Source organism: Nomascus leucogenys, chromosome 16 (genome assembly GCF_006542625.1).
Source record: "Nomascus leucogenys isolate Asia chromosome 16, Asia_NLE_v1, whole genome shotgun sequence".
In the NCBI taxonomy this organism is placed as follows: domain Eukaryota; kingdom Metazoa; phylum Chordata; class Mammalia; order Primates; family Hylobatidae; genus Nomascus; species Nomascus leucogenys.
Genome location: NC_044396.1, coordinates 39,372,395 through 39,393,464, shown reverse-complemented (window position 1 = coordinate 39,393,464; position 21,070 = coordinate 39,372,395). Strand labels below are relative to the sequence as shown.

The 21,070-nt window shown below is 35.3% G+C and overlaps 1 protein-coding gene across 4 annotated transcripts in view; it reads right to left on the bottom strand.

The window, feature by feature from the left end:
• The window catches only part of SNTG1 (syntrophin gamma 1), an 858,007-nt gene that overhangs the window by 206,656 nt on the left and 630,281 nt on the right, over window positions 1-21,070 (bottom strand). For all 4 annotated transcript variants that reach the window (XM_030795196.1, XM_030795194.1, XM_030795195.1 and 1 more), the window contains one exon: window positions 16,779-16,908. In XM_030795196.1, coding sequence (XP_030651056.1) covers window positions 16,779-16,908 — 130 coding nt within the window. The remainder of the gene's footprint in view (window positions 1-16,778; window positions 16,909-21,070) is intronic.

Below are 21,070 nucleotides of genomic sequence, written 5' to 3'. Positions count from 1 at the left end.
AAACATAAAAATACGATTGTCAAGAATCTGAATGCAGTGCAGTGCCCAAACTTGCCCTTGCTTTTATTCTGACTTAAATGACTCTCTCTGCAATTATTTATTTCACTCACACTAACTCATTTTTGGTTGGCACCTGTTTGTCTGACATTCACATTTTGGTGGATAAAGAATAACAAGAATAACAATGCAGACAAGCAGACAACAACACACTAATGCTAAAAAGCAGACTTTAGGACTCAGAAATGTCAGCGGCTATAAAAAAGGAAGAAAATGTCAGCTTAAGTGACACCCATGCCTGTCAGCACCACACTCCACAACCTCTAATCACTGTCTTTAGTTCATTTTTGGTAAATCTTCCTTGTTAGTCTTTATTCTGTCATGATTTTCAATTCACCTACAAGCTTTGATCAGCCTTTTCAATGTGGCAGACAGAATAGAAGGTTTTTTTGTTTTGTTTTTTGTTTGTTTGTTTTTTGTTTTTTGATTTTTTTTTTTTTGCTTTTCACAACCAACGCTTTTATGGAAAAAAAATGATTTTTTAACTTGCAAGTGGTAGTACAGCAGATCTCCATGGATTAAATATATAGCTCCCAAACAGTTTTTTTTCACTTCTGCACGTAAGTGTGTAAAATATAGGAAGAGGGGTGAAATACCTGTAGAATAAACTCTAATAACTGATTAAATTATTTGTGTGTGTGTGTGTGAATCCTGCAGGGCTGTGTTCATCCCACAGAGGGACTGGCTATCCATGCTTTTGCTTTAGAATTAATATGTCTTCCGTATTAAGCAATGTGGTAAATACTACTGACTGACTGATCCAGATACAGAGGATAGGAAAGTTAAGTACTGGCCAAACTTGTCTTACCCCACCCCATAAAGAATTGTCATGGATTTTGTTAAACAGAATGAGAAGAGCTACCGAAAGGGTTTCTGGGAAATTTTCTCTTACCTGATACAAGGGGAGAGATGTGGCTGATTCTACTCATCCCTCTTCCTTTTCTTTCCTTCCTGAAACTGAAGTGATGTTTGTAGATGTTGTCGCCCTCCATGACCAGGACTTGAAGGCCATAAGATAAAAGCCAATACTCTACAGATGATAGGAAATAAATGATGTGGATAGATAGAAGATGGAGAGATGAATGGAATTGCTTTGAACTAAAAGGCTTCCTCACAGCAAAGAAAACAATTAACAAAGTAAAGAAACAACCTACAGATGCATTTGCAAACTATGCATCTGACAAGGAGTTAATACCCAGAATATTCAAGGAACATAACTCAACTAAAAAAATCAGATTAAAAATGGGCAAAAGACCTAAATAGATATTTCTTAAGAGAAGAAATATGAATGGCCAAGAGGTATATGAAGAAATGCTCACCATCACTAATCATCAGAGAAATATAAAATAAAACCACAATGAGATATAATCTCACCCCAGTTAGCATAGCTTTTATCAAAAAGACAAGCAATAACCGAAGCTGGCGAGGATGTGGAGAAAGGAGAACCCTCACACACCAGTGGTGGGAGTGTACAGCCACTGTGAAAAACTGTAGGGAGGTTCCTCAAAAAGTAAAAACAGAACTATCATATGACTCAACAATTCCATTACTGACTATATATCCAAAGGACAATCAGTTTATCCAAGAGATATCTGTACTCCCATGTTTATTGCAGCACTATTCACAATGGTAGATAGATAGATGGATAAATAAATAACACACACACACACACACAAACATGGACAATGGAATACTATTAAGCCATTAAAAATAATGAAATCCTGACATTTGCCACAACATGGATGAACCTGAAGGACAATGTATTAAGTGAAATAAGCCAGGCATAGAAAGACAGACATTGCATGAGCTCATTCATATGTAGAATCTAAAACAGTTGTTTTCACAGAAGTAGAGAGTAGAATATTGGTTATTGGTTACCAGAACCTAGGGAAGGGAGAGAGAAGGGGAGAATTGGGAGAGGTTGGCCAATGAATACAAAGTTACAGGAAGGAAGAATGATGTGGTGCTCTATTATATAGTAGGGTGACTAGAGCAAATAACAATGTAATGTGTATCTCAATGTAGCTAAAATAGAAGATTTTGAATGTTATTAAAACAAAGAAATGACAAACGTTTGATGTAATGACTGTAAAAATTGCCTAGATTTGATCATTATACAATCTTTACGTGAATTGACACATCACAATGTACCCCATTAATATGTACAATTGTAATGAGTTCATTATCCATTTAAAACATTAATTTAAAAAATAAAGGAAATTGGTTCTTGTACATATTATTAATTTGACCATCACACTGAAAGATATTAGCAAATGCTACCATCTAGAATTCTTGTCAGGTGGGGAAAAACAACTGTTTACTCCATCAATACATAGAGTTTTTCTTGTTTTAAGGCTAGAATAATATCTCATATACATATGTGTATGTTTATGTATATTCCTACATAGATACCTATACATTTATACACATACACGTGTTTCAAAATAACAAAATATCTCTAAATAAACAACACATATAGGGTATATAGGGAAGAATCAGAATCAAAGAGGAGATTCCTTTACATCTATAAGTAACCTTAATAGAAATGTCATATAAAATTATGTCTATTTACAGATTGGTATTAATTTTAGTATTCCAGTAGGAAAGCATAATTGGGAAGGATTGATTCATGAAGTGCTAGCTGAAAGGGAGGTTAGCATTTTACCTGCTTCCTCTGTCTCTTTTACAGAAGAGGAAACTGCAGTACAGATGCATCACTTGGCAAAGATCATAGCTGCTTAAGATGTCACAATTTCATTTCAACTAATTTTGTCCAGTTTCATCAACATTCTACTACCCAAATAATGATTCTTGAGAATCCCAAAGACTATTCCATGAACAAAGATGTGTAAAATCTTATACAATAAACAAATAGAGGCTGCCATTTATTGATGGTTTATGGATTACATCATTTAATTTAGAATTCAACTGGAAAGAAGAAAAATTGCAAATGTTTCGGTATCATGTAAGGGACAGAAGGTTGAAAGCACTTTTTAAATTGAATGCTCACAGTAACTTAAAGTTACCTAGTTTCTGTTTCTAAGGAGCAAATTGAAGTCGAGTGCACATAGCTAGTAACTAGAGAAGCTAGGATTTTGTACCCAAGTTCCCAAGTTTGATAACATCAAAGCCCATGCGTTTTCCACAACACAAAAGACTTCTGAAAAAAACAAAACAAACAAAAAAAAATCAGTAGACTTCACTCCCTTGATTGACTAAATAATGGAGAGTTTTGAGGTTATACTTCCTCCTCTTTTCAGATCCAGCATATCCAAATACCTTTTAATACCGGTTGCTTGTAATGCTTCCCAACTCAGTCATACAGATCTCTGTCTTTTATGCTGCCTAAGTTTTGATAAATATTTGTTTTTCCTACTATTATTTCAAGTGTGTGTGTGTGATAGTTTTATTACTTGGTCAATTAATATCACAAACCTTGTAGACTTATAAAAGATCAGACTTCGAGAGGCTTGTGGAATTGGTTTCTATGATTTTCCAAAATTTGACCCATTTGTCATGGTTAGTATTCTGCTGATAACATCATCATTTTCTTCCGGCCTCAGTATTCAGTGACCTGGTTTTAATCTCAAAGTTTCCAGTTGTTTTAGGACTATATGCAGACTTGCCCTATCTGCCAAGATTCTGGGTCAATAATTTTGAGGAGTGTATTTGTTGGAGTACTAAACCTTTCAACAGTAATGACATTGAGTAAATAGCCTTTTATTTTACTAAACAAGGATACCAGACAAAACAAAACTTTTCTATGATTACCACCATTTGATAAGAGAATGGACATTTAACTCCATAAATATAAGAAGACAATATATAAAATTAAAGATCTGTCCTTAAAAAATAAATTGAGTCTTATGAAAAATTCACATATTAATTTAAACATTTTCATTTTACCCTAGACAAGTGAAAATATCCGTAAAAAATAATATCCATTGCTATGATTGTATCTCTTTACTTTTTTTCCTGAATAGGTACCTTTTATTACCTCTGCATAAAGTATCTTTTCCCACCAATTCTCCTATTTTATTCTTACTCATTGTTTGTATACAAACTTTAGGAAATTGTCCTCATACTCCTGGGTAGCTACAGAATCAACCTCTCATAGTGCTTCTTCATATTATCTATGAATGTTGTAATTTCACATTTGCTTATGTGCTAATTTGATTAATGTCTCCATTCCCAACTAGACACTTGGCTCCACGAAGGCAGAGACTAACCATTTTTTGCTCAATATTACAGTCCTTCTCCCTAACAACTTGACACAGTAAGCTCTCAGAAAATGTTTGCTGAATTAATAGATGGATGAATACATCAGGAAGCTGATAATCATCTCACAAGTTTGTTAATATCTGGGATTAACTTAATTATACATATATATGCATATGTTTAAGTAAACTTTTTAATATTAGGACAGTTTTGGATTTACAAAAAAAATACAATTATAGAACAGAGTTGCCATATACCACATAGCTAGTTTCCCCTATTATTGGCATTTTACATTTCATAACTATGACACATTTATTATGATTAATAATACAATGATATGAATACACTAATATTAACCAAAGTCCATACTCTTTTCAGATTTCCACAGGTTTTACCAAACATTTTTTTCTATTTTTTGCTGTTCCTGGATCCCATCTGGACTGATACACATTTAGTCAACAGGTCTTCTTAGGCATCTCTAGGTTATAACAGTTTAATTTTTCCTCATTTTTGAAGACATCGTCAGTCTTGAGGAGTGCTGGTCAGGTATTTTGTAGAATGTTCATCAGTTGGGGTTGTCCACTGTCTTTCCATGATGAGACTAGGATTATGGATTTGGGGACGAAGATCACAGAGGCAAAGGGCCATTTTTGTTACATCATATCAAGGGTACATATTATTAATTTGACATCACAGTTGACGTTAACCACCCAGCTGCAGTAGTGTTTGTTAGGTTTGTCCACTTCAAAGTTGTGTATTTTCCACTTTTCCTTTCTTAATGCTGGAAGAAGATCGCTATGCACATTAATAAACAAAATTAAGGAAGAAAGGACATTTTTAATAATAGCATATTTTATTGGAGATTGTAACATCCACAATATTGCATTTGAAGTCCTCATTGTATGGCATTATTTTCAAAGATATAAGGCAAAACATAGCCTTCTGTTAGTGTTTAATGGATTATTAATCTTTAAAAACACTTATAGACTATGATATTTAACACTTCTATAAAACATCTTAAATATCATTGTAAGCTAAGAAAGAAGGCAACAACACTAAAATCTCAATCTTTGAAACATAAAAAACTGAGAAGCTAGATTTTTGTGTAAATACTTAAATATGGGGGGGGAGGGGCTTTCATCACTTTGAGTATTTAGTAATTTGTGCAGCCAGTACAAGAATGGGGCTTTCTGGCTCATACATGAGTTTAACTGTAAAATACCTATTGGAACTTTGAATTTTATTCACTATTGCCACCATGAGGTGCAATATTAGTTAATGTGAAAATATGACCCTTCATTGATCATTATAATAAAATGTAAGGTCATTGTTTGCTATATATGTTTATATATTGATTATACAAAATAGGTAAATATACATCAAACTGTAATGAATCTCAAAAGTATTTGAGTTCATGACAATTACAATAATACAAAGTTAAATATATTATTACTCTACTTATTCTAAAGGGCTTCTATATCCAGAGACAGCGACCAGGACAGGGAAAGTCTTGGATGACATGTCAGAGAGAAGCAGAAAGGAGCCAGTGATACTTCTATTAAAAAAAAAAAAAAACGGACTGCAACATATGACACTTGTCTTTGTATGCTGGAGGAACTGCCAAGTGAAAGAGAAAGTTGAATTATTGTGTGTCTTTGAAAAAGAAAGTTGGATTATTGTGTGTCTTTCTCAAACCAGAACTAGTACAAATGGATGAAAGTTATGAAAGAGATTTTTATTCAGTAAAAGTATTTCCTAATATTAAGTTGTCAAAAAATTTAATTGCTATATTGTAAAGCAATGGCTTTCTATGTCATTGAAATATTTCCAGGACAGAGCTGTCTGAAATAATCTTTTCAGGAGAGATTTCTAATTGGGCAGGGAATGGGGCTAGATAATCTCCTGACACCTTCCAGTAAGAAGGTTTTAGGAAACCACAAGTCAATGTATTCTTACGAGACTCCAAGTTGTTGTACATGATACATGTGTTCAAAACTATTTGTCTTGATTTGCAACTAGATATATGCTTTAAAGTCCACTTACTTCCAATTGCTCTGCTACACTGTATTTTTCTATATTTGCCACTTAGAAAGTGACTCAGTGAGTTATAGAAAGAAAATTTATTTAAAAAAATTTGTCTATCAGACACTTCATTATGAGAGATAGAGATTTATGACGGACAAAAGGAACCATACCCAGAAACACAGGGAACATCTACCATTGACAGCACCTCTGTTTCCTCATGACTGCAGCAACTTTTCCCTACTCTAAAGCACAGTGGCCCCACAGAACATGTAAGAATTTAAGGAGTAGTACATGTGAATCTCTTATTGCAGTGCTTACTGTAGCTAAATGTGTTTTTCTCTCTTCTGTCTTCATTTTTCTTTACATTCTCAGCAATATTTCCTTCAAACAACTGTTGATTGATAAGGGACTCATTCATTCACTTCCTATTTGTTCCATATGGGCTGCGTTAAGTATTGGAAATACAAGGATACAGGCAGTAGTTGCTGTGTGACCTGAGCCAGCCAGCACTAGGCCCCATATTCAGAGACTCTCAGGGATCGGTTGCCGTCTTTCTCAGTTGTGACTGCCTGACAATTCAACAGTCATGTCTGCTCTTCAGGGACAGCAGTTCCTTATTCTTGTCTTGTGTGGCTTCTCCCTCCTGGTTTCCTGTGACATTTGAAAGCTTCCAGCCATGCTTATCCAGGCACTGAGAGTCAACACTGCTTCCCAATTCCAAAGACAGTCCTTGCTCAGACTGCGTGAATGCAACAATTCTGATCCTTGTTTTTCTGGTGATGTCAGTTGGTTATAAATTAAGTATATAGGAACTCTAGTGGTATTATTATAGGCTGATTTGCACTGGGACTAATTAATAATGTAAATGTTAGGTTGTTTTGTAACTTTCTATGCAAGTACATTTTATGGTTATTCTGAAAAGCTACATGTGACATGAGTTAAAGGCATGATTTTCAAATTAAACTGTGAACTTTACATTAAGTGAAAACATGCAACTGGATAAAGATATGTTGTATTAGTTTCTATTGTTGTCATATCAAATTCCTACAAACTAAGGTGATTTAAGAAAACCCCACAAATTTAGATATTATCATATTGTTCTGTAGGTCATAAGTCCTAAATGAATCAAACAGGGGAGAAATTGAGGTGTTGGCAGGGCTGTGCTGCTTTCTGGAGGCTCTAGAGTAGAAGTGCAGCCTTCACTGCTATTGGACTACTGCTTTCTTTGAATTGCATGCCTTTCTCCATCTTCAGAGCCAGAAACACTGGGTTCAGTTCCTCTTTCACTGCTGTCTCTTGTTCTCTCACTTTGACTTCTTAGACTTGTAGAGAATCACGTTAGACCCACTTGGATAATCTAGGCTAACCTCCCTATTTTAAGGCCAGCTGATTAGCAATATTAAGGGTATCTGTAACCTTAATTCTCCATTGCCATATTACATGGAATTGTCACAGGTTCTGGGAGTTAGGACATAGACATCTTTGCTTGGGCATTATTCTTCCCACCACAGATGGGTAGAGTTAAATCTTATAAGATGAAACCAAGATAAAATGTCAGTTTTGAATTATTGACAAAATAACATTTTTCAAATTGCTTTCCAGTTATGAATTGTAACTTATAAATTAGAAAATTTTAGGAGTCTTCAAAATGTATGCACAGTTATCTTTTTTTGGGTCAGGACATATATGAGATGGATTTTGGATGGCGAGAATCTTCACAGACTATTTTGACCCTAAGGAATGACAGCGAGGAAAGCTGAAAGGTTATAGAAGACAGATAATTAAAGTGAGTTCTAATCTCCAGCTCAGGCTGGGGAGACATTCTAGACACCTAATACTGAATGAATAGTTCAGTGGGAAATGTCTGCTTGTGTATGATGGAATAATTTGATAATGACTAGACCTATAGGCTAAAATAAAGGCTGAGCATGAATTTTAGTTTCTTCTTCTGATTCCATAATCTATTATTTTACTTTCAGTTTCCTCATAGTCAGGCCTTAACCATTTTGGGTCTCTAGTTTTGAGATTTTATGATTTTTACTTTCTCATCAGTCTATATTTTCAATTCCATCTAGATATATTTAAGCCCATGTGACATGATGTTTGCATTTGTTTCTTAGTGCATTAAACTTTATTATTATTATGAAGTGACCATATCTATATTTAGTAATATATTTGCTGTGAAGTTTGCTTTGCCTAGTATTAACAAAGCTACAAACCTTTCTTTTATGGTTTGCACTGTATTTTTTTTCCTTTTTTCTGGTTTTTAAAATACATATTTATTTAATTTGTAAATTAACTGTTTTAGTCTGTTTTCACACTGCTATAAAGAAATACCTGACACTCGGTAATCTACAAAGGAAAGAGGTTTAATTGACTCATAGTTCCTCATGGCTGGGGAGGCCTCAGGAAACTTACAATCATGGTGGAAGCAAAGGAGAAGCAAGCACCTTCTTCACAAGGCAGCAGGAGAGAGAGAGCAAAGGGGGAACTGCCACACACTTTTAAAACCATCAGTTGTCATGAGAACTCACTCACCATCATGAGAACAGCATGGGGGAAACCACTCCCATGATCCAAACACCTCACACCAGGTCCCTCCCCTGACACATGGGGATTACAATTTGTGATGAGATTTGGGTGGGGACACAGAACAAACCAAATCATTCAATTACATGGAAGCATTACTTAAAATGTCATAATGTCAATCTAAAAGCTTCGAATCCATTTAGTTACTAAACGCTTAGAGAAATATTCAAATTATGTCAATTTATTTATTTATTTGTTTTCCTTCTTTATTTTATCAAGTTTTATTTTAAGCTCTGGGGAACATGTGTAGGACGCGCAGGTTTGTTACACAGATAAACATGTGCCATGGTGGTTTGCTGCCCAGATCAACCCCTCATACAGGTATTAAGCCCCACACCCATTAGCTGTTCTTCTTGATGCTCTCCCTCTCCCAAACCACAACCAGCCCCAGTGTGTGTTGTTCCCCTGATGTGTCCATATGTTCTTATCATTCAGTTCCTGCTTATAAGTAAGAACAGGTGGTGTCTGATTTTCTGTTCCTGTGTTAGTTTGCAGAGGATAACAGCTTCCAGCTCCATCCATGTCCCTGCAAAGGACATGATCTTGTTCCTTTCTATGACTGTATAACATTCCATGGTGTATATGTACCAAGTTTTCTTTATTCAATCTTTGCTATCGTGAAAAGTGCTGCAATGAGCATACACATGCATGTGTCTTTATAGTAGAATGATTTATATTCCTTTGGGTTCATACCCAGTAATGGGATTGCTGGATCAAATGGTATTTCTGCTTCTAGATCTTTAAGGAATCACCACACTCTCTTCCACAATGGTTGAACTAATTTATATTCCCACCAACAGTATAGATGCATTCCTTTTTTCTGTGCAACCTTGCCAGTATCTGTTGCTTCTTGATTTTTTAATAATCACCATTTTGACTGGCCTGACATGGTACCTCACTGTGGCTTTGATTTGCATTTCTCTGATGACCAGTGATGTTGAGGTTTTTTTTCATATGTTTTTTGTCTGCATAAATGTCTTAGTTTGTGAAGTGTCTGTTCATGTCCTTTGCCCACTTTTTAACGTATTTTTGTTCTTGTAAATTTGTTTAAGTTACTTGTAGACTCCGGATATTAGGCCTTTGTCAGATGGATAGATGGCAAAGTTTCTCCCATTCTGTAGGTTGTCTGTTCACTCTGACGATAGTTTCTTTTGCTGTGCAGAAACTGTTTAGTTTAATTAGATTCCTTTTGTCAATTTTTGCTTTTTTTGCAATTGCTTCTTGCGTTTTTGTCATGAAATATTTGTCCATGGCTATGTCCTGAACGGTTTTGCCTATATTTTCTTTTAGGGTTTTTTTAGTTTGGGTTTTACGTTTAAGTCTTTAATCCATCTTGAGTTAATTTTTGTATAAAGGGTAAGGAAGTGGTCCAGTTTCAATTTCCAGAAATGGTTAGCCAGTTCTCCCAGAACCATTTATTAAATAAGGAATCCTTTCCAAGTTTTTATTTTTTCAGGTGCAAGGTATTTTTCTAAATTTTAACTTTCAATCTTCCAATATCTTTAGAATTCCTCTTGTAAAAAGTGTATCTTATATTTGGATATAAATCATCATCTTATTGTATGCTTACTATTTGTTCAACCTGCTCTAGTTTGCTTTCTTTTTATTATTTTTTATGAACTTCTTTTAGTAGGTATTTGCATTATTTTTTCACTTATTCCTTTGTTAATTTAGAAGATACACATTCTGGCTATTTAGTTAAGGCTTCCTCTAGGAAACAAACAATCCATTTTGACATAACAAAGTTTAATACTAATTACATTTGCTTCCTTTAGATATTTTTGTTATTGTTTTTACAATATATTTTAATTTCGTTTATTTATCTAAACGCCACAAGAAATTGTTGCCATGTTAATACAAACAATGTTCATCTAGATTCATCTATGTGTTCATTTTCTCCTGTACTGTTTACCCCTTCTCACATCTACAAGCCTCTATCTGGCATGATTTTTCTTTGCCTGAAGTAGCACCCCTTACTTTGCTCACTACCTGGTTGATGGTTTCAATTATACTCTAAACCTCAGCATCACAAAATACACCTTTGTAACAAACCTACACATGTACTTCCTGTTTCTAAAATAAAAGTTGAAAACAAAACAAACAAAAAAGTAGAACACAGTATCTGACACATCATAGGCAAGTATTCAATAAATATTTGTTGAATAAATAAAAAATACAAAAAATTTAAAAGTACCATGAATATTTCTTTTAGTAAATCTTTATTTTGTTGAATTTTCTTTATTTTTCTATTTGTCTGAAAATAAATTTATTTTATCAGGACTTTTAAAAAATATTTCCACGGTATAATAGCAGTTATTTTTTTCTAATGCTCTACAAATATCATGTAGTTGTTTTGTTTCTTACATTTTGTTTTCTATTAAAAGTATCTATTGCTTCCAGTTAGAGCCAAGAAGGAAAAAAAGCCACTGCAGCCATCTCTCCCACCTATTATACCTCAATACACTAGATAAAATGCAAAAGGCAACTATCTGAGAACATTGTAAAATAAATAATAGCAAGAACTTTTTAGAAAGAAGTAAAAATTGAATAATGACTAATATGGCAACCAGGAGTTTACCTGTTTTTGTTTTCCTTTCTTTTTCTTGCTTCCTTTATCTCCCAGCATGGACTTGAGGTTAAGACAAATTAAGTCATGGACAACAAACAAAAACTCTGAGAGAGCATGTCTTGCTGATCAGAGACCTGGGAAGAGGCCCCTGCGAGCCAGCAGCTGTGGAAGACATCTCTGTTACTGTTCCTTTGTTTTGGTTCCTGGGCTGACTCCAAGGCCCCCCCGGCCACACAGCTGCTGCCATGGAGCCTGGGGCAGCCTGGCCAGCTGGAAACTCAGAGAGAAAATCCACCCTCAATCTAAAGGTTCTGGAAAAATTAGTTTTTGTGGCATGAGGGATCCCCACTCTTCTCTCCTTTTCTCATGCTGTTTTCTCCAGTCATGAGGAAATGTGCATCAGTACAGGAAACTAAACTCTGAGAAAAGCCTTGGATTTCTGGACAGAAGACCAAAGAGAGTGATGCTGGGATCCGGTAAGAGTGGGGAACTCCCACTTAGGAGTGAAGGGAAGGAGGCGATATCCCGATTTTATGTGTGAACTGTGAGAAGCTCTGGGCCCACCCCAAGCAATTGCCTGTGTGGAACACCCAAATGGCAAAGCAAAGGCTTTGAAACTGAACTGCTATAGGAGACATCGCACAGAAATCAGACAGAACTGTCTAAATCTAATCATGTTGTTCACCTGCCAGATAGTTCTTGTGGTAGGCCAAAAATGCTCCTCCCAAAATATCCACATCAAAAACCTGGAACCGGATAAAGGGTCCTTGCAGATCTACTTCAGTTAAAGATCTTGAGGTCAGGCTGGGATACCTGAGTGGGCCCTGGGACCAATGACAAGTGTTCTGATAAGTGACACACACAGAAAGAAGCAATGTAACCGCAGAAGCGGAGGTCAGTGTGATGTGGCTGTGAGCCAGAGAATGCTGGCAGCCACCAGAGGCTGGAAGAGACAAGGCTTCTCCATTACAAAGTCCAGAGGGGTATATCCTGCTGGCATCTGATTTCAGACAAATGGGCCACAGAATTGCGAGAAAATGAATTTCTGTTGTTTGAAGGCACCAAGTTTGTGGTAATTTGCTTTGAAATTGTTTTATAAAACTTTGGAATTTTAAGAAACTAATACAGTTCCCTATTGCTGTGTAACAGAATACCCCAAAACTTTGTGACTTTAACCAAATATTTATTATCCTATAATCTCTGTATGTCAGGCGTCCACATGTGGCATAGCTGGGTCTTCATCCCGTTTTTTTTTTTTTTTTTTTTGGCTTTCTCCCCTACTCTCCAACCTCTACCCCTGCCCCCACCGGCCTGATACTGTGGGAGGGACCAGCCCCCAAAGAAGTGGGGGTGCATGCTGGGCCCAGCCTCCTTGCCCACCCCCGCTTTCCAGGGCAGAAAGGGCCCAAGGTTATAATAAGAAGTAAATAACTTGTCTGTACAGACTGTGCCTGACTGACTGGTGTGAGAGGGGTGCAGGGTAGGGGACAGCTGGCATGGGTCTCTGGTTGGGACATCTTTGTGTGTTGAGCCAGCCCCCAGCATGTGACTGGCATGTGCTGAGCCCTCAGCATGTGATTAGTGTGGGTTAGAATGTACTGGATTTCTCAAAATGCTCTCAAGGGTCATCTGCTATCTCATCTGAAGTCTTGTAAGAGAAGTGTCTGCTTCAGAGCTCACTATGCAGCCAACGCACATGGAAGGTGATCCCATAAGGGTGTAAGTACCAGGAAGTGAACATCACGGGGGAGCATCTTACTAACCTACCCATCAAAGTCTGATGATTCATAACCCTTATATATTATGCCAAATATATTTACTTATTTCCAAGGTTCCCAAAAACTTCACCCTATTACAACATTGCATAAAGTCTTCAATTATTTAATATGAAATGATCATGGAAATAAAAATTGATAACTTTCTACTAATACTTGTTCATATAGCTGGTGAAATAATGAATGAAAAAATGGTAAATTATTAATTGGAAGCAATTGCTGTTTTTTACAATTTATAAATTTTACCTTTTAGAATCTACTCAAGTCCACTTTACCTAAAATAATAGTTCACTGGGAGTGAATGCTCATCTAAAATAATAGCAAATGCTCATTATTTGAGAGTTGGTTAAGAAATGAGCTGAACCCCACCCACCCCACAACAGCATAGCCTCTGCCATGCTTTGCTTTCCAATGTGAAAGCATAGAATTTAAGTAAAATGAGTTGAAAGCTGTGCCAATATGGCTTAAGACAAGTCCCTAAGGCCTTCACCCTCATTCTACTAGACATCATTTACTAAGCATTAAATATTAACAACTATTGTAAATATTTTGGAGCCACTCTGAATAATGATAAAATACAATTTTACATTGTCAGTGTTTGTCTAGGTATTTTTAGCCATTATGATCAATTATTTCTGGAAGAAGAATTTTTTCAGATAGCAACTATAATTATATAGAATTCTTAAAAACTGGGCATGAAAATCCCTGTCTCGTAAATTTACTTTTAGAAACTAGTGAGCAAAGAGAAAAGAAAATGGTCAACACATTGATCTAATTATTCTAACACAGGTTGTTTTTTGTTTTTTGTTTTTGCTCTCCTTTATCCTTCCCCTGTCTGTTCTCCAACTAGCTTTACAATAAAATGTGATTCATTATTAAAAAGTTTATATACATATGTATGTCTTATTTCAATAGCATATTTTTAAACTGTCAGACTTATTATTTTTTATGCATTTTAATCCTTTTTTCAGTTTTATTTTATGCCTGATAATCTCTTGAGTGGAATTTCTTTAAATATTTATCACAATATTTTTATTTCTGCACCTATTATTAACAAGCTATTCAAGTCAGACTTATACAAGCCTATACTCTCAGAATATTGGCAAATAAAGGAAAAGTTCTACATCTTTCCATAAGATGTTATTTCCAGTATATCTTTAGAATTAAAAAAAAAATAAGGGAAGTAGAACTGATATTTAACTAACCTAAGCAAAACGTTCCTAGCTACTCTTTCTGTCTAATTTCTTTCTTGATGCTAATCAACCATATTGTTTCATCAATGCATTCTGCCTTCTCCGAAATCAATATGACTTTCACATTTTTTATTGCTGTGCCTAATAACTTTTCAAAATTTATGTAGTACTTTCCATATCAGAATACATTGTAACCTAATACTTTTGAATGGAAACTGATTACAAGAACAAAAGAACACGTAATTAGAATATAGAAACAGGAGATGAAAGAAGAAATACATAACTTTTAATATGCAACAGACATATGGATCTCCCAACAGTTAAAACAATAGTATAGGGAAATCATATGATGGTGAGCACTTATTACAAGGATGAAAAACAGGCAGCAAAATGCGGCTTGTCCCTCCTTAGGCTTACAGAGGGTAGAGACATTTGCATCTTCACTGTTTTGTTGTTGCTGTTGCTTTTAACTAAAGCATTGACTTTTCAAATGTTTGTCAGCTGAAGCACAGCATTCTAACTGAATAGACTGTTTGAAGAAATACGGCATGACAATATTCCTAGGATTTTAGGTCAATGCAAATTTGGATCTAGATAAGGAAAAAAAACTTTGGATTTAAAGTTTAACATTCTGTTCTTTCAAAAGAACACAATTATATTTGTCTCACAAATATAAGTTTATATCTTGTTTTTAAGAAACTCTGATCATTTCTGTAACAAATTCCCTACTCTCATGAGGTATTTTTCTGTGTTTAACTCTAGAAGCATCCATATAAGTCAGTCAAAGGAGAGGAAACAATCCCTAGAGAAACACTGCATTTTTTTCCATTTTTTTCTTTGTTTTTCAGTCATTCTGAAACCTATGCCCTTTTGTGCAACCTCAACTCTAATATGGTGACAACACCAGATTAGCAAGGGTGGGCTGGGAGTGAGAGCTCACTCTTGCCCAAGCTAGACACACCCATGTTTAGCCTTCTTGTTGAGGGATGACCCTGGGTAAGGCTTGGCATATTTGCACCTATCCTGGAACCACCAAAAAAAAAAAAGGAAAATCTGTTTTCATTCACACTGGAAGCACATTTCCACATGTATCAAATAACCAAAAATTCAAAAGGCAGGGTGACACAGAGTTTTGAAGATTATAGAAAGAAACATATCATCCACCAAGAGTGAGGGGTAAATTGCACAGCCAATTGGAAAACACTTAGCATTGCCTGGTAAAATTGACCATGCACATATCCCATGACTGTCAACCCCATTCCCAGAGCATCCCATCACCATATGCATGGCCATTATGATGGCATTGTTTGAAATAGCCATAGACTGGAAACTAGACAGTTGCCTTTATTGGCTAGTGGTCCTCCTGTTGTTTTAGAAAGGTATAGTGGCCACAATCCTTTCTTAGGTTTCAAAGCAAAGTCTACTCTGTGCAAGGATACTTGGATCTGAAGGGTCATTTACATGAGAACAATTTTGTGTGTTCACGAGCTGGTGACAGAGTTACGTATTTCTGCTTGACCATTTGTATATTAGACTCCCGATCTCCCTTAGGGCTTCTGAAATGCCTCAACATCACATGGAACAATTGTGGACCGAGGAGAGAATTAACACAAAGGCATGGATGATGACAAGTACTTTTTCTGAAATAATTATCATTAATGATACCTAGATTGATACTCAGTAAGCTAAGGTTTATGGTTTTGTATATTTTGTTAAACTGTATTTCTCATAGAAGTATTAATAACAGGGAGAAAGAATTATTTAGGTTATTAAAGAGTTAAAATAATGAGAAGATAGCTACAATAAAGAGACACAGGAATGTGGAAGGAAGAAACGGTTGTAGTGGAAAGAGAGAAAATGCAGAGAAGCCATATCTAATAATACAGACCAGGCTCTACCTAACGTGAGACAATGGCAATCTTCTGACTGTTCCCTTCAGTCTTTATGCTAACTCCTTTCCTCCTAGCCTACTACTCCTCAAACCTTCCTAGCTGCAATTCTAAGATCACTAAAGGTAAATCAATAATGCTGTCTTGAAATCCAGTACTATATTAGTCCAGAATGCTTTTACTTAAATATATTTAGTGATTATATGCTAACTACTTATTTTCATTTGCTTAAGTAATGTAGGGGTTTATGATACTTGTTAATGGAAATCTACATGTATTATTGAACTCATAAATTGGGCTAGAACTCTCAGTTTTCTTACAATAAGTATTCCAGAATAGCTTTCATAATGAATGTCTCATTCTGAGAAGAACACCAAACAGTTGATGTGAAGTTACATATATATTGAAGGATTTTATAAAGCCTGAGAAACCCTGGCTAGCTGTTCCTTGAATCATTACTTACATTGTGCTTTGTGAGATTTGAAATGTTAGTTGCTATTGCTTGTAGCCAGTCAATGCAGTCTTCAGCAGAGAGGCACTGAATAATCCCACTGCAGACCCCATCCACAGCAATGACTTGAAAGGCATTCTGCCTGCAGATGTTCAGAACAAATCAGATCAAAACATCGTCATTGATCTATTTGCAACTCATAATAGTATCTGTTGAAAAGCTTATCTTTCATACAATATAAATATCAGCCTCCAAATTCATATTTGGTTACCTGACTTTATAAGCATCTCTGTTTTAAATGAAACACTGAAGATAGACCCAAATGACATACAATTTCAATTTCATAGGAAGCATCTTTAGATTCAGGTAACTATGGAGAAACTTTGACTTCTAAAACATACAATATGTAAATAAAAGAGAATCTAAGAAATTTTAGATACATTATTTTCCCAGTTTGCTATAACATTATGCATAGTTTACTTATTATTTTGGCTACCATTGTCTCCTCTTAACATTTGTCAATGCATTTTCTGACTTAGAAAGATCGTAAATACAGGCAATAAAACATTAAGCATGATATTAAAAAGTCACTTGATAACATGAGTGGCAGCACTTTGTCCATTGTTCTCCACCCTCATTCTCAGTCTGTTCATCTTCTCAAAGATGATTTGGAACAAGAGGTTCACACCTTCTTTCCAGGTCTAAATGATCATGCTTTCCATTTGCATGGATGTTGCCAATTTCATTAACATTAAACTTTTTCTTAAAATGCTATGATCACTCTAAACATTCTGACAGTTTTTTATTGACTTTTGTTTTTGTTGTCATAGACAATTAAATGATGTCTTTTAAAATTGTTCACAAAAGTGCTATTGAATTTAAAAGTGTTTCCTATAGCTTCAATGACTTCCTTACTTCCAGATATTGCAATGTTTAGATATAAACTTAATGGACAGGAATAGATAAAATCTCAAAATGGATGGAAGCCAGCCAAAGTCTCAGGCTTAAGAATTACTTCATTGTGCAACATAATACACAAACTATATTTCAATTCCAGTCAGTTATGAAGTAATAGAAAGCTTTTGCAATTCGGTATTCAAAATGCTATGTAAAATGTATAAATTTATATGTTTTCTCCAAACAAACGCCTTTCCTGGCTCTTCTAGTAGACATTTTTGGACATAAAACATGAGTTTATTCCCCAAACAAAGAAAACCCCATAGAGCATGTCTGGCTCAGGTCTACTGGTAGGTCTATGCCGCTCCGCCTTCCTGTCTCAGAACTGGGCACATGGTAAGGCCTTGGGCATCCATGACTCTGAGGGTTCAAATTATTAATATTTTTAGAGAAACTGGTTCTCATATCTTAGACAAATCACTTTATAATGAAAACAGGGACGTGCTCAGATATGCTTTTTTGTTTTCTTTTAAAAATACATTAAAAGAATTTCAGAAGTATAACTATTGTCCATCTTTTTGAAATAAAGTTAGTTTGAATTTGTGACAGCATACACATTGAATGAAAAGAATGTTATAATTTCACGTGATATTTTTAGCTTTAATTCTGATGTATAATGGCAAGTAAGATGTTTAAAGTATTCAGACAGAAGTTTAGCCATCCACAGAAAATGAGAAATAAATGGAGTTTGGTAATACATATTTCTTTCCGCTCTCTGGCTATAACCATTGCTTCATGTACCATAAATTAAAGCATATCTTGATCATAGTTGTCTTCTCTACTTTAAATGAATAATAGCAGCTAGATTTTTTAGCTAATAAAAGCCAATACACTTAGATCAAATCTTCAATCTATGTAATTATAGATGGTACATAGTCCCTATATAGAATAATTCTGGGGGGCTGATCTTTTATGAAACTAGGCTTATAAGTTAATACGTATCACTTTTTACATTCTGTTTCAACTTTTCAAATATGGAAACTCTTTTACGAACGTAAGTGAAATACTTTAACGGTTTTTTTGATTACATATGACCTCTTATAGAATAAGTTGATCATAAAAATTACAGTTATCTGAGGCTTCCATTACTAAGTAAAGAAGGTTATTAGTAAATTAGCTCACGTAGGCCTCAATTTCATCTAAAGTGAGAACAATTTACTGTACAGATTTAACAAGTATTTTCTGAATAATTGGTGGATCTAAATACTTTAATAATATTTTAATACCTGGATGAAGTTCTATGTATAATATTCCCCGAATAATCCATCTATATGGTCTTGATTGCAATATTTCAGTGTGAAAAGAAAATATCCCCACATAGAATTGTTGTCTCATCAAGCACTAGGGAAAAACTGCAGTGCTTTTGTTTTTATTTGTCGCTTTTAGAAAATGTAATTTTTTAACTCAAGATAAAAATAGTTAATATTTATTATGAAATCAATAGACTCCATTACCCATTAATTTAGTATTGTGAGACGTTAAACTTTTACAGCATTAACAGTAACCTTATGGATACCCAGACAAAACTATGTGTCATATACATATATATACACACACACACACACACACACACACACTAAAAAAAATTACATCACTGAAGAGTTAGTCTGAAGTTTTTTGTTCAGGCTTATTTTTCCACTCTCCACTTATACAGTTTTCTGAAGATCCTTGGTAACTGCTCTGGCAGTAAAAAGTATTTTCAAATGTTGCTCAATCTCAAAGTAGGTTTATTCATTTAAAATACAAATTTAGTCTTCATTGAATGAAAAATATACTGCTCACTATACAAATTCATGAATAATTTTCAAGCTAACATAAGCAATCAAATAAGTATACATCATTTCTAATTAATATAGTTAGTGATTCCTGTTTTGATTCATTGTTGATTTTACTCCACGAGGGCATGTACTTTCATACACAAGGAACAAGAGTTGCAGAGACTAAAATGTAAAAGTTTGGAGTGGCTGGAATGAGCATGAGTTCTGGAAGCTCACCATGGAAAAACAGGCAGGCTCAGAATGAGGTGGGCTTAAAGTCTGCAAGGAACCACTGCTCAACTCCACATAGAGGACCACAGTGGCTAGATTTGTGTGGCTTGGGTGGTCCTGTTAGACCAGTGAGGAGAGGACTGTCACTGGTAAAACTTGAGATGATATGAAACTGAAATAAACATATATTAGTGAGAGTGAAGATGAAGCAACTTAGTTCACTTAGTTGTGTCTCAATTTCCCCTAAAAAACGAGAACAATTTACAGATTTAACAAGGATTTGATGAGTAATTGGTGGATCCCGGTACTTTCACATATGGCTGAAGTTCTATGTATAATTTCCCCCTTAAAGGCATTAGAAATGATGTGATTCAAGAACTGCTTTTTAAAATGAATTATGAAGGAGTGAGTAGAATCAAAGCTACTCCACCCTATTGGGCTAACCAGTGGAATGGCTTGGCTGGGGCAGGTAAGGGAAAGCAAAATTTTTAGAGAGGAGATAATTAATCCAAAAGCAAACGTCCAACGCATGAAAAGCATAGTATATCCAAAGAAATATGGGTTGTCTGGCTCATTGTGTGTGGATCTGAAGAAAAGGCAAGCCATGAAGTTGGTGATTGGACAAGGTGTAATCAGTGATAACTCACATATCTTGCTGCAATTTGTCTCCCTGATCCTGAGAGTCAGGGGAGCCAGTGGAGACGCTGAAGCACTGGAGGAAAGGGATCATGTTTATATTTTAGTAATATCTCTCTGTGGGGTGAAGGATATGGAAGAAAGAGAATAAAGTACACAAAATGAACAATGAGAAAAATCAGTCTCACAGAGTGGCCCCGTGTGTGAGGACAGAACATTGACTCATTTACTTGATTTCATTATCACTTAATTGGTAGGGGGATGCTATTGAAGGAAAGAAAGAAATAAGAAGAGGCCCCTCGGGTTTGTGACTGTAGCATTTTACTCTGTCTTGTTGAGTGTAATCCACACACAGCAGGCCTGAACTGTTTCTTCCCTGTGTGCACTACCTTGGTTCACTGCCGTGTCATCTCTTTTAATTTTTGAGGCACAAAACCTAAGCAGTTTAGATACATCAGGAGCTTTTTCAAGTTATTTTTTATGACTTGTTTTCCAGATCTTAAATTCACAGTTGTTTCATGAATTGAAAGCACATAACTTGTCATTCTCTAAAGAAGTCCTGCACTTTATGCAACAGCGTCTTTCTCCCCAGTACTCCTTTGTCTGAAATGCCCATCTACGCTCCTTCAATATCTCTGAGGTCCTTGCAAGTCAGTTAACACCGTGAAACTCACTGACCCACAGTTCCTCTGGTCGTGAAATGAAGAAGGCAACACATATTCT